This window comes from Chamaea fasciata, unplaced genomic scaffold, assembly GCF_029207755.1.
Source record: "Chamaea fasciata isolate MVZ Bird 193981 ecotype frontalis unplaced genomic scaffold, bChaFas1.0.hap1 SCAF_2, whole genome shotgun sequence".
NCBI classification, from domain to species: Eukaryota; Metazoa; Chordata; class Aves; order Passeriformes; family Sylviidae; genus Chamaea; species Chamaea fasciata.
In genome coordinates this window covers 26,303,254-26,317,711 of record NW_027094087.1, presented here as the reverse complement: position 1 = coordinate 26,317,711, position 14,458 = coordinate 26,303,254, and the positions used below count along the sequence as shown (strand labels likewise).

At 45.2% G+C, this 14,458-nt stretch overlaps 1 protein-coding gene across 1 annotated transcript in view; it reads left to right on the top strand.

The window, feature by feature from the left end:
* Positions 1-7,338: 7,338 nt before the first annotated feature.
* TCAF2 (TRPM8 channel associated factor 2) overlaps positions 7,339-14,458 on the top strand; it is a 15,116-nt gene continuing 7,996 nt past the window's right edge. The window contains exons 1-4 of the mRNA XM_066177368.1: positions 7,339-7,413; positions 8,228-8,861; positions 11,447-12,417; positions 14,332-14,426. Coding sequence (XP_066033465.1) covers positions 7,377-7,413; positions 8,228-8,861; positions 11,447-12,417; positions 14,332-14,426 — 1,737 coding nt within the window. The 5' untranslated portion in view covers positions 7,339-7,376. The remainder of the gene's footprint in view (positions 7,414-8,227; positions 8,862-11,446; positions 12,418-14,331; positions 14,427-14,458) is intronic.

Sequence of the window (14,458 nt, the reverse complement as noted above, 5' to 3'; positions counted from 1 at the left end):
GTCCAGCGCGATGCTTGAGCCTTCGGTAACAAAAGCGGTGACTGAAGGGGAGAGGAGGCTCGCAGTGGGGCGCGCAGTGTCCCGGAGCCGCCTTTCCAAGCCGCATTGCCGTCTCGCGGCACATCCAATGCGGATCCCTGGAGTGCGAGCTTGCTCTGTGAGGGTGCGGGCTGCAACTGACCTGACCGGAGCTGCTCTGTGCCGGCTTAAAGCTGCGTCTGTGCCTGATGCACAACGACTCCAGCAGCCTGAGGTGGGCTCTGCCGGTGCGAAAGGAAAAGAGTAGCAAAAGAGACTAAAAGAATCTGTAGTTACTCTGGCAGCTGGGTGTAAACTGTGAGATCTACTGGTTTCCCCTAAGAAAGAACATGCTTTTCAACCCCACGCAAATGTACACTTTAGTTTCCTTTCAAACTGAGTAAGAAGGGAGAAGGCAGAGAAGGATTGTGGTTTCTAAGTGCATTTGGTCTAGAAGCTTCTAGCTGCTCTCGATTTTCAATTTAACATGGATATGAGTTATTTGATTGCAGATTAGATCTGTAGGAAGCACAAAGCTGGTTCTGTGCATAGATTCTAGATCTTGATACACTGAGGAACATGGAGAGAAGCATCTAAGTTGGTTCTGGCCCAGCAGGTCTAGCAGGTCTTGTTGGGGGAGGCACAGCAAAAACACAGGAGATAATTCTTCATGTAATGAGTCTGTAGGGTGCTAAATTTACAATCTCCAGTCAGCATTAGCACACAAGTTCTCCTACGCTCTCAATTCATCTGACATCTTTTTTTCATCTAAATTTTCTAATAATAAACCAACTATATGTTGGTTTAAAAATAAATCTTTGCAGGTCATTCTGTCTTATGTTTGCAGTGAAGTTTCTGTTTGGGACTGGTACTTTTTCAGCCACATGTTTTCTTCTTCATAATCCAGCATTTTAAAATTGCAGTATGTGTAATTGATGCCAAATTATCTACAACTGCCAAACACGCTAGAACCAAGTCTAATAAAGTGATAAGTAGTAGAAAGGAAAGATCTTTTAGTGGAGATCATTTACAGATGTTCTACAGCTCATATTTCCAGCCATCCCTTAGTTTTCAACATAGCAGTGCAAGCCCTTACATAAGTAATTTAAACCAAGTACTTCAAGTTATGTTCCTTAGTAACTTTTCAAAGACTGTTTAGATACTGTTTGAGGGGCTCCCTGAAGGGCTGTATGTGCAGGGCTTTATGGAAAAGGGGACAGAGACAGCAGCAAAACAACAGTGTCTGGGGTGATGTCAGTGCCATCATGCTTTCGGTAGGGTATGGATGGAGGGAAGGCAGGGAAGTCTCCTCTTTAAGCCTTTTCTAAGGCCTACTTGTAGTACCACAGCATTGTAAAGGTGCCTCATGTCAGGCCTGTTCTCAGAAGGTACATTGCAGACACAAAGGAAAGATTTCAGAACTTGATGGGTACTCTTCGATGAAGAGAAAATGAAAAACTTTGGCAATAGTTTCAGGCAAAGCGAAAGACAAGTGAGATGATTGCCTAAGGCAGCAGAGAACATTCCGAGCAGTAAAATGTCCTGAAAAAACAACAAATTCCCACAAGAGTCTGGAACAGCCTCCCAGGACATGAAGCCAACCTTAAAGCTGGTCAGCAACATGCCAGATTTAGGAAGAGGTTTATGTAAAGACTTGCTAATGATAACAAGGCTTGGACTTAAAATGAAAAATATGGCGTAGGGTAACACAGCTCAAACACAGCTTTATTAACAGGTCCTACACAGGCAAGGGTGGGACTCAAGGTGGCCTAAAGCCCATCAGGAAGGGAGGACCTTTGGGGTGCTGTCAAAGGGTGGTCTTCCCAGATATGCCATGGCTGGAGTCCCCGCGCTGTGTGGATTGACCAAAGCCCCACCATGACATGCTGTGGCCTGGAAGTCCGCCCGCCCAGCTGTGCTCATCGTGCTGGCACCGCAGACTCCCAGGAACTGGGAAAAGAAGGGAGGAATGCATGTCTGTGCAAGCTCAAAGATGACATTTTGAGATAACAGCAAACAGAGTAACCAAAAAAGGAATGACCCTGACTATTCATTTGTGATTGGAACAGGAACTGCAACCACACTCATCAAGAGCACTGGGTTCATGCTTGATTGGCTTGAAAGGGCTGAGCACACGGTGTAAGGAATAAAGGCAGAAGCCACACATTCTGTGATCACTGGCACTGGCCACCAGCTGACAGGTGGACAGACAGCCAGACATCAGCAAGGACACCCTGATGCCAGAGGCCAGGGAACACAAACTCCAACCCAGCGTGGCTTGAGTGTGGTGAAGACCTTCCTGGGGAAATCTATACAAAAAGATAGCTCATACACTATGGGCAACAGCAATAATTTGTTTGAAGTAAGGCTTTAAAACATAGGTTGAACTTAACAGAGGGTAAAGTAAACTGGTTAGGGTTTTTTTGGTTGTTTTTGTTTTGTTTTGTTTTGTTTTGTTTTGTTTTGTTTTGTTTTGTTTTGTTTTGTTTTGTTTTGTTTTGTTTTGTTTTGTTTTTACTTGGCATACATTTCTTCTGAGAGATTGCTTGATTACTGTTAAAATCCCAAGGAAACCCCAGATGCTTCTCTGTTGGTGTGTCACACGTATACTGAGCTGGAAAAGAATGTGACTTAATAGATCAGGGACAGTTTTAATTATTTCTGTTTGCTGCATTATAAAATAAAACAGTGATAAAGAGAAAGAAATGCTGTTTATAGAATTACACATTCTTTTGTTGCAATAAGGAGTGCTGCCTTTGAAATCCACAGTAGGGCACAAACCTTCATCAATCTGACCCTACGCTCGTATTTTGTGTGACATGTCAGTGATAGATTATTAAGCTGCCCATCACCTGAGTTATGCCCTACCTGTTCTTCAGTCTCAGCTTCACTGAGCCGTCCCGGTATCCCTCCTTTCCCTTGCCCCCCGACAGGGTACAGCAAATCAAGTTCCGTGCCAGCCTTTCAGTTTGGGAGGGACGAAGCTGTTGTTTTTCCATATTCATGACCACAACGCTGCGGACTGCAGTAGATTGGCATGGCCCACACACAAAGGCCATCAGAGCTCTTTTCTGCTCCTTTTTAAATGAAAGCAGCGGTGTTCACTCATCCCCTGCTTTAAAACCGAGCAACATTTACAGGGGAGTGATCTGAGCTGTTACACAGCAGGCATGCAAATGAGACCCAACCCTTCCAGCGCCTGACTGGAAAAGGGCTCTGTGTCTGCATTTCCTGGGGATTTCTGGGCTGCTCAGCTCCCTGTTTGCCAACAGATGTCAACGCTTTTCTAAAATTATGGGCCGTAGGATTTACAATTCGGCAAGGTCTCATTTTTTAAAAATTGTTCTCGACTAAGGTTATGATTTCTTCTGTGCTTCTGTACGCTGATTTCTATTATTTGGTGATTTAATTTTTGTGATACATGCTGTCCTTTTTAGATCCCAGGTACATATTTTCAAAAAGACTAAACAGCACTTGTTTGTGTAGACATCTCTTCTGATTCAGTGTATCCCTGTCTTTATCAATTATACCTCATTAGCTAACTTTCAACTCATAGAGATTTAGTAAAATGAATTATAATTAAGATGTTATTTACCTTTCCAAATGCAAAATTAATTTAAAAATACCTGATCATGTTTCATCAGTTGCTTTCATTTTGTTTTTTCCTTGCCTTGAAAGCAATTAATATTACTGGACAAATGTATGTTTAGGCATTCAGATTTTCTTTTTTCTTTGTATCCTGTTAGCCAATGAGAGTACCCAAACGTGTGCATGGTAACACCACCAGAAAGGATGGGCAATTCATGTTGTTTTTTCCTTAAACCACTGTAACATTTTAATAGGCTTGGAAATTGTAATGTTTTATAATCTATTGCTGTGAAGTGCCACATGAAAATAATGCCAGTAACGGTAATTACACAGTAATGGTAATTGTGTGATTGATTCTGCTACATTTTTAGTAAAAAAAAACACTTTTTTTTTTTTGTCTTTATCAATTTTCAGTCTGTTGCCTAATAACTCTTAGGACTGTGATTGTTAAAAATAAATAATACCTGCAGTAGCTTCCTTTGGTAACTGTTATCTTGATCTAATTTTAGAGTTCTCATTAATTTGCAGCCTAATCTACTTTTCCTTTGGCTCTATTTCCCTGAGACATGTTTAACTTGGGGTTTTTTCTTTTATTATGTAACTCTAGAAAGGTTTTCTTAATGTATTTTTTTCCTAATTTTGTGTTTCCCATGCAAGCTTTCTTGCTTGGCTTCCTCCCACTTCTCCATCCCTTTTCCCTGGCTTTTTCAGAGGAAGGTCAGGTTGGATGTTAGGACCATTACAGTGTCTCAATACTGTTACCATAAAAAATTTCTTTCTTATAGCCAAATCTATGAAATCCAAATCTATCCTCTTTCAGTTTAAAACCTTCTTGCTGCTAAATAGATAATGAAAGTAAGTATTTTTGTCTCTTCAGCAAATGACATACATCAGCATTCCTCTCCTTGCTCAATTTGTTGATAAACATGGGAAGAAGCAAGAGTCCACCAATTCCTTACTGCTTACAGATTTTGCAGCATTCTTCATTCTTAGTTACTGTGCAGACAGCTGGACTTCAAATCTGAAAGTGGGAAAAGACTGGAAAACCCATGGGCCCACCCTAATGAGGAGAAACAGCCAAAACCCTAGAAATGGTGTATCTCATTCACTTAGGCTGCCTCTGTTCTTAACAGGTGAGACATCTCAGTGCCTTTCTTGCCTCTTTTGTCCTATACTTCACAGATACTGCACAATCCCATAATTTTTGCTCATGGAGGTCCTCCCATGTTTTGTAGGGACCTTAAAGACTCACCCAAAAATGACCACTTAACACACAAAATCTATTCTCATATTCATACTCAGAGCTCGCCCAGGTCCTCTGTCTCAGAGATATTCTTCCTGAGTGGAGCAAGGGGTATTTCTTCCTTTGAATCATATCCCTTTTGCCTGTGTGTGATGACTTTTGGACAGCAGATGATGGAATCTTAAGTCTGCATTTAATGAAACCCAATCACAATTTTTGTCCCTTTTCCAGAGACAGAAGAAAGACCAAGATAGTATTTCTTTAGTCATCTGGCATGGTTTTTAAATGTTTGCTCCAATACCTACTCTCACAGTATTCTCAGCTCTGCAGGGAGTAGGAACTCTCTGGAGGTGAGAGGTGGAAGGGATGGGAGGGAAGATAAGGAATTCAGAATCTTTGTCGTGAGACACTGTCATGGAGAATTTTTACTTCCACATTAAGACGGGAGGCAGCTAGCAGCCAAGCAGCCAAGATCTTCCTCTTCCTTCTGTGTGGGCCCAGGTCTAGTGGTTGTTTCCTCCTAACTGCTGTGAGAGACTGCCAGCTCAGTCTTCTGCAGCCTCCTTCAATTCTTCAGTTCTTGTTAGGTATGTATGTTCTCTGTTCCTGCTGAGTTTTCTCCCTTCTCTCTCTAGAAAGAGGAGATCATCTGTAGTTGTGTCTGCTCAGGGTCATATGTGTGCACTTCTCTCCACTCTGAAGTGCTTAATACAATTGAAATGGAAAAATAGTGATTACATAGGAATTGGGAATTCTGTTACATGGTCACAATTGCTTTCAGTCAAGAGAGTTAAAATCTTTTTCCAAACAGCCTCACCTTGTTCTGGATAAATGCCAGGGAGCAGGAGTGTTCCTAGGTTGAGAGTGTAGGATGTTAGCTTTCAGATCCTGTGATAAGAAGAGAGGTGGGGGCTAAGAAGTTTGCTGATGTTACATCAAACCTAGTCCTGTGGTTTGTTCCCATGTAGAATAACTGAGGGACAATCCCAAGCACAAATACAGGCTGGGTGGAGAATTAACTGAGACCAGCCCTGCCAAGGAGGGCTTGAGGGTGGTTGGTTTGACCAGAAGTTTAACATGACCTGGCAGTGTACATTCACAGCCTATAAAACCAACCGTGCCCTGGGCTGCATCCAAAGCAGCATGAACATCAAGGCAAGGGAGGGGATTGTGCCCCTCTGCTCTTGTGGGACCCTACCTGGGGTGATGCATCCAGCTCTGGTGTTCCTAGTAGAAGGAAAACACAGACCTCTTGGAACAAGTCCAGAGGGGGCCACCGAGATGATCAGAGGGCTGGACTGCCTCTCCTATGAAGACAGGCTGAGAGAGCTGGGGTTGTTCAGCCAGGAGAACACTCCAGGGGCACCTTAGAGCCCCTTCCAGTACCTAAAGGGGGCTACAAGAGAGCTGGAGAGGGACTTTTTGCGAGGGCATGTAGTGACATGACAAAGGAGAATGGCTTGAAAGAGGGCAGGTTTAGACTAGATGTTAGGAAGAAATTCTCTACTGAGGATGGTAAGACACTGTCACAGGTTGCTCAGGGAAGCTATGGATGCCTTATCCCTGGAAGAGTTCAAGGACAGGTTGAATGGGGCTTTGAGTGTCCTGGTCTAGTGGAAGGTGTCCCTGCCCATGGCAAAAGGTTTGAAACTATATGTTCTTTAAAGTCCCTTCCAACCCAAACCATTCAGTAGTTCTCTGATTCTATCATTTAATACCAGTTGCTGAAACTATCCACCTGCTTTTCCTCTCCCATGCACCACGGACAGTGTGTTAGTATAGATACATTAGTATCAAATCCACAGAAACCAGCAAAAAAATCTTCAGTATTTTCCAAGGCTGTGTTACTACTTTGCTGCATGATTTGTAGTAAAACACCCTAAAACATTTTGACCTCATATTTGCCTGTACTTGTAAGGCTTCTTCAAACCCAGGGACACAAAGCTGGGATTCAGACTAAGCCAGCAATCAAGCACTAGGTTACTGGGCAGCGTAGTTTTTATCCTATGTTAATCAGCAGCTTTGACTCATGAATCACATGCAAAACAATAGTGAAGTCCCATGATAATTTTGGTGAAAAGCAGAGCTTCCAGGCATGACCAGAGAGGATAAGCAATACTGTCATCATTCTCAATCAGGTTGCTGTTTCTAAGCACCCTAGGGCTTGTGACAAATCCGGATCAAGGATGCAGCTTCTCCAGGACTTGCCATTTTCCTGTCTTTGGATGCCACGGGCTTGCTTTCAGGGCAGCCAGTTATAAAGTGTGTGTGAAGCCTGGTGTTGGCACGGGATGCTGCCTGGGAAGGATCCATACCCCTTCAGAGCAGCTCCTTCCCTTGCCGTAGGGGTTGTGCTCAAAGTCACTCTTCTGAATCCTGAATGACACAAACTGGGTGGGACTGGGTCATACTCTTATACCTCAAAGCCTTCCTGTTTGCACAGCCACAGCTGCCCCAGCTCAGCAGAAGACAACTTTGAGGAAAAGCTGAGCCAAACTTTCTCACCGAGGGAGCCTTAACAGAGCACATGGCACTCACAGACCCCAAAGGGCTTGGCAGTCGAGGTCAGTACACTCTCCTTACTTCACAGGTGGAAAAACAGACAAAACAGAGCTATGGGAAAGGGAAATTATTTTACTGAGGTGGTAAAAGAGTTTGGATCAGGGAACTAGGGTGTGAATCTCCTGTGCCCAGACATGCTCTCCTGGGTACTGTGTGCTTTAAACTGACAGTGATTGCAGGGAAACTGGTCATCTCCATCATTTTTGCTGACTCTCCTTCCTCTCACTGCACCTCCTAATACTACGCACAGGCTTATAGTGCCTAAATGGAGGTACAAAAGTACAACTTTGGAATGCCATGTTGCAGCAACAGCATGTAGCTCTGTACATATTCAATTAGGAGCTAAAATATGAACTGCATATTTGTGCATTGTGTTGATACAGTATTTTCATTTTCTGGCTGTTCCTGTGTAAACCACCTCTACCATACAGGTTCCTAGTAGACTTCTTGGAGCCTCTGGCACTCTCCCTCTTCAAATAAATTGTTAACGGGAAAGCGAATACCTTTATTTCCCTATTTTCCTCTGTGGTGCATGGCAGAATTTGTTGAAACAGTCACTTTGTCTCCGTAACCATGGTATACTTGTCACTTCTATTTAAATGTGTAAATAGTGTGAAAACAAAGCTAAACAAGCAAACAGACAAAACAACAAAGAAACCAAATTCCTGAAAAAGTTGTATTCACAAATCTGACTCCTCTTTGTATGGAGTTCCTACTAGACAACAAAAAAAAAAAATTAATTGCTCTATGGGGTTGTTACAGCTGTTCCTTATTGCTTAACTTTACTGTAATGGATGTTGTTCTTCTCTCCACCAGACAAGAGTGTCCTGGAGATGAAACCCTGTGCCACCTACGAGCTGTTAGTGGCTGGTGTCGGGCCATGGGACTTCACTGGAGGTTTTGTTCCCTGTGAGCTGCTCCTCATTGGAGAGGACGCCTACCCTGTGCTCCTGAGCTCTAAGAAGCAGGTCCTGATTGCTGTTTCACAGTATGAGAAGGGCCGCATGGTGGTTGTTTCCCATGAAGGAATCCTAAAGAGCCCCAAGTTCTCCCAGTTCCTCAGAAATGCCGTGGAGTGGCTCAAGCCTAGCCCCGAGGCCCTGGTTGGGGTTCATCCTCGGTTGGATTGCCTGTCCCAGGTGCTGCTCAGGGCTGGCACCCGAGTGCAGGTGGGGGCAGAGCCCGGCCCATCCATGGGGGTGTTCTGTATGGACGCCTATGACAGCTCCCAGGCCAAAGGCATCGTGGACTTTGTCAAAGGGGGTGGAGGGCTGCTTGTGGGAGGCCAAGCCTGGCACTGGGCGAGTCAACACGGCAAGGAGAAGGTGCTGTTCGAATTCCCTGGGAACCAGGTGACCAGCGTGGCTGGCGTGTACTTCACAGGGAACGCCGTGGAAAAAGGTGTCTTCAAAGTTGCCAAGAAGATTCCCAAGATCCCATTAGTTGTCCCGTGAGTATCTGAATTGCCCTTCCTTTAAACCACCCATCAGGTTATGTGGGTGAGTTGGTTGTAGAAGATTTGGGAGGAGGGAGGTGAGGGTGATGGTGAATGTTGGTTCTTTAATAACCAGGATGGAATTGTTGCCTTCCAGTTTAAAGGGGACCTTCCCATTCTTTGCAATTGGAAAGAATGCTGGTTTTGACTGCTTCCAGGGCAGCAGGACCAGGCCCAGGGAATCCATTCTAAGGGAAGGAAATGAGAGGAGCCATCTTTTAGAGCAGCCTGCCTGATCAAGTGTACCTGAGTGAAATGCAGCAAAACAAGGACAGGAGGAGGTACTCCTCTCCCTCTCCCCACACATCTCTACATTCAGGGCAACTTTCCCACAGCTGTAAACCAGGTTGGAGATGAAGCAGCAGGCCAGCTCTCTGGGCCAGGCTCTGGCTGACAGCTGCTAAACCTGTTTAGCCTGTCGCTTGCAGGAATTTGCTTCTGCAGGTAAGCCCGTGGAGCTGGCAAGAGCTGAGCCTGGGTGCCTCCTCCCTTCTCGGCTTCTGACACAGGCTGTGGGCAAGAAATCTCAGTACTCCTGGTTTGTTTGGGATTCCAGCCTGGCTCTTTGGGTTCTGAATTATCAGGTGTAAAACTCAGGGCTGTTATGATTCATATTGCACAACTGACCAGGCATTGGAGTCCTGGATGTTGCCCTGCTGTCTTCCTCCCCTTGCCAGTGGCTATGCCAGGCCCTTTCTCCTGCCATTTTCTGCTAAGTTACATAAGGCACAGCAGGTTCTCTGAGGAGCATTAGTGCTGCTGCACTTCCTCTGTGTGGCAGATTCATTTCACTGTAGTGACAGCCACAGCAATTACAGTAAAACTCCCTGCAAGCCTTTCCTTCACAGCCTTTTCCTTGTGGATATAGAATGCTAAATTTCTAATATTTTCAAACAATTAATGGAATTTGATATTTTTTGTTGTTTTCGGGTAAAGGTAGTAGAGAGCTCTACTGTTTAATTCAGTGAAATGCTTAGGGCACAGATAACAAATCAGGTTGCTTAATTAAAATTTGCTGGTTGCTTCACCTGCACTGCACAGGCATGTTCCCACTGCTTCATGCACATGGCACAGAAGAGGGAGAGGGGTGGGGAATTCAGAAGAAAAAAATTACATCACAATTAACAAGACTTCAAATGGTGACTAAGGGTGAATTACACCTTGTTTAGGTTATTTTTTGTGGGGATTTTTTTTGAATCCAGAGCCACAGAGAAGGGTGGGGAATTCAGAAGAAAAAAATTACATCACAATTAACAAGACTTCAAATGGCGACTAAGGGTGAATTACACCTTGTTTAGGTTATTTTTTGTGGGGATTTTGTTTGAATCCAGAGCCACAGAGAAATTTACATCTCCAATTTCTGTGTAACACAACAGCTCTGTACATCTGGGTCTTCTTGCCAGATTTGTGTGTGAAGAATCAGGCTTCAGTCTGGGACAGGGGCTGTGCCATATGCCTGGGCACATGCTCTGTGTGACAAAGGGTCTCAGTAAAGCAATAACCAAAGAAGAGCTGTAGATTCAATTCCTGTCCTACAGGCACGATGAAGGGCAGCATCATTTATTCTCACTGAGTTGGCAGCAATGGCCACATAACAACAGATCCTTCACGGGTGTTGGAGAAAACCTGTTTGGCAGAACGCGGGGAAAGTGTACACAAAGCAAACAAGAGTAATTCAGCATGTCTTTCTCTACAGTGACATATAGGAGTTATATGGAAATAGCAGAGATAAGAGACCCTTGCACAGCCTATTCTCTTTTTATTGCGGGGACTAATGATGTGAGGTAACATGAGGTGTACTTGTTAAGGCTCTAATTCAACTTCCAGTCACTTACTGTTTGTCTAGCTGTGTGTCTGCCTGTCCGTGTAGCCCATCTGTCCTGGCACTCCTTTCTTCAGTTCTCAGCAGTGGCAGAGCTTGGGAAAAGGGCACAGGAATCTTTCAGGCTTACTTAGTTCATAAAGGCTAGGGTGGGGCACATAGAGATAGTTTCTCTTAAAGCAGATATGCCAGTTCCCACATTTTAATCCGTTTAAATCTGCAGTTTAAAAAAATATGAAGGGTCTGATTTTTGAGTTTCTGCAAAATGTTTAGATTTTCAGGTGGCTCTTCAAAGAAAGACGTCTAGAAGCTTCTTTTTGACCTATTCCTTCCATTTTCTAAATGAGAGCTGAGATTTCTACAGATTTCCTTGGCTATAACAATTGACGCTTTAAAAGGAGAAAAATGAGTCATTGATGGATTTGGGCTTTTTTTAAATGAAAGAACTGGCAGCATGATGTCCTGAGATGAAGGAGAAAGAAGAGGCAAGGATGGCCACTGAGAATAGCTCAGTTGGTTAGAACATGGTGCTACTAATAGTGTCAAGGAGGTGGGTATGGATCACTCACTCAAGAGCTGGGCTCAGCAATCCTTCCAACTCAGAATATTCAGTGAAATCAAGAGAAGAACTCCCTATATTTCAGCTATGACAGCAGTCATTTTGTGCCTGGGATTCTGGGCTGGGGGCTAACCTGGACCTCTCTTGGTTCTGCTGCAGGCACCAGGCCAACCTGAGCCTTGACGCCGAGTTTCTCCTGCGCGGTGTGTCGGAGCTGGATCTGGTGACGGGGGGCTCACCCTCCACCCTGCTGGTGCACGGAGCCCTCTCCTTCCCGCTGTGCCTGGACAGCTCCCAGCGCTGCCTCTTGGCGGCCGCACGCTATGGCCGCGGCCGTGTGCTGGTGGCCTCCCATGAAAGTCAACTCTTCTCCCCAAAGCTGGCTAGATTCCTGCTCAATGCCGTCTCCTGGCTGGATGCCGGGAGGAAGGGGCTGGTGGGGGTGGAACCCAGACTGGAGAAGCTGTGTGGCCTCCTGGCTCAGGCACAGGTGAAGTTCCAGGTGTCAGAGCTGGCAGGTGACATCAGTGTGTACTGCTGCACGTCTTACGGCAACAGAGAAGCCGAGAGGATCCACGCTTTCGTGGCAGAGGGAGGTGGCCTGCTGATGGGGGGCCAGGCCTGGTACTGGGCTTCCCAGAACTGTGGCAAAGCCGCTGTGGCAGAATATCCTGGCAACAGGATCCTGAACCGCTTTGGGCTGAGCATCCTGGGGCAGATTGGCAAGGCAGCCAAGTACCCGCCCGTGGGGCCAGGGGAGCACTACCACTTCCGCAGGGCACTCCTGCTCTTCAGCACGCAGCTGCGGGAGCCTCAGGAGCTCACGGAGCCCCTGAAGGGCTGGCTGCACCCTCTGAAACAGGACTGTGCTGCCTTCCTGCACATCCCAGCCCACAACTGCCCGGCATATGCCTCGCTCCACCGCATCCTGACCAAAGTGCTCAAGAGGACTGGGATCCCGCAAGTCAGCGGGCAGTGCCCGATCAAGAGCAACTCCAAAGAGGCCGTGCTGCTCTGCATGGCCACCGAGCTGTCCCTCACCATGACAGACGGCGCTGCCCTGGTGCAGAAATCTGCTGCTGGGGTCTGTGCCCCCCCTGTCACTGTGGAAATCGATGGCACAAACCCAGGTGAGGAGTTATCTCTCTTCCTCTCAAGGCATCCTGTTGCTGGGATCGGTGGGGTGCCCACCCTCAGTGTGCCTGGGCCTGTGTGTGCCTGAACATGGGCACGGATGTGCAATTTCACCATGGGCTTGAGAGGAGACTGAGCTCAGTGTAGTGGCAGACAGGCTCCTTTTGTGGCCAGCCCTGATCTCAGTACCTGGAACACCCCATGGAAATCCTGCTTCCTCCCTGTTGGTGCACAGGCACTGGCAGGAGAAGAACCCCTAAGTGGTACCACAGGGCACTTGCATGGCAAATGGCTTTGGCAAGAAAGCTTCTCTGAGAAGCTGGATTCTACACTGCAGGTTGCTGTTCCATAGTTGTGCTGATACAGCCATCTATAGAATCATCCTACAAAGAGGTGGGAGTTAGAAATAAAAGACTTATTTGTGATGTGGGTCATTTCAGCCTGAGTTATAGCACAGTCCCAAAGCTTAGTGTATCAGCACAATGGAGGTAAGATCTGGTTTTGGGGGTGAAAACAAGAGGCTGGAAATACGGTGGGGACTACTCGGGCTGACACCACCACTGAAGCCAAAGTATTGGGTAAATACACCATAAATTATTTGTCTAAGCTTAGGCCTTGTATCTATACCAGCTTGCTGAGATTCCTGCTCACAACTGATATGTTTAAACTCTGGGTTAAATTCCACTAGTAACTTTTATCCCCCAGACAGATTTGTTTTGGTATTAGAATATGATTTAGAGGAGTTGCATCCAAATTGTTCTAATGAGATAAAGGAGGCTATTCTGGAATGGCAATGTCTGAGTGCAGTGGCTGTGCATAAGGAAAAGTTGTAGAATAACTTCTCACTGGTTTTAACACTAATGAGTCAGGACAAAAGCAGAAAATACTCAGAATTTGTGTCATTTCACACAAACGAAGAAGGAAAAAAAAACTATAGCAAACCCTGAGCACCATTTCAAAACTGCTTTTGATGCAAACTTAGTAAAACTGAGATGAACTGGTAACACACAGTGATATATTCTAATTTGCATTTTTCCTTGGATTAGGTTTTGCTTGACAAAACTGGTTCTGCTTTCTTGGATGACAGGAAAGGTTGTAAGTTGGGTGCTTAATGACAATTCAGCTCTTTTTATGACTTGTGGTGTTTGGATTGAAATATGCCTAAGTAAACTTTTATGTCAGAACTAGGGAGTAGAATCTGCCTGATCAGTACAGTAAAGATAGATCAATTTTGCACTGTAAATTCTGTAAATTGCAAGTGTTTAGAGAGGTTTATGCTGAGGAGACTTGCCTTTCCATGGGCAGACTGTCTAGAAACATGTAGAATTGTAGTGGTATCCTGCTTACAGGTACATCTAGCACAGAATGGTCTTTTGAGGCTTTCTCATCACTTCAGTCAGCTAGAAATGACAATTCCTGTGGGCTCCAGTTTGTACTGGACCAGTCACTAAGGAAAAATGCATTGCCACTCTCAGTCTGTTGCTTGGGGAATGTTTTATGGCCATTACAACTTCAGTCGTGTAATCCCACCACAGCTGGCACCTCTTATGAGGTCTTTAGGATAAGAGGGTCTGAGTGTAGGAGGTGTTGGAGTTTTGGCTTATTTTCTTTTTTTTTTTTTCTTCTTATTTTTAGAAGATACTACTAAGCACATTTATGCTTGGCGTTTCCAGAAGTGTAAATCTGAATGGGCTTGCTTGCTAAAGGTGTGATGATTTTGTTCATCTCTTTGAAACTCTATTTCTGACAAGTTAGGTAAATAAATGCAAGATGGTTCTGTGAGTGTAGAGCAAGGGGAAAGGAAAGGATGGAAGATTATTCTTCTGTTGCAACTTGAAATCTCCAGGATCTGAAATGGTCTGGACAAAGAAGTGCTTGACTGTTCAGGACTGTGTTCTCTAATGTTTTAGGTAAGACAGCCTGGAGGAGCACAGGACTCTACCTCCCCGAAGGGCACACAGCAGTAATATCGTGCCCTTGCCTGGTGGTCGGTGCTGGTCTGAAGGTAAACTCTCTCTGCTTGGCGTAGGTTTACAC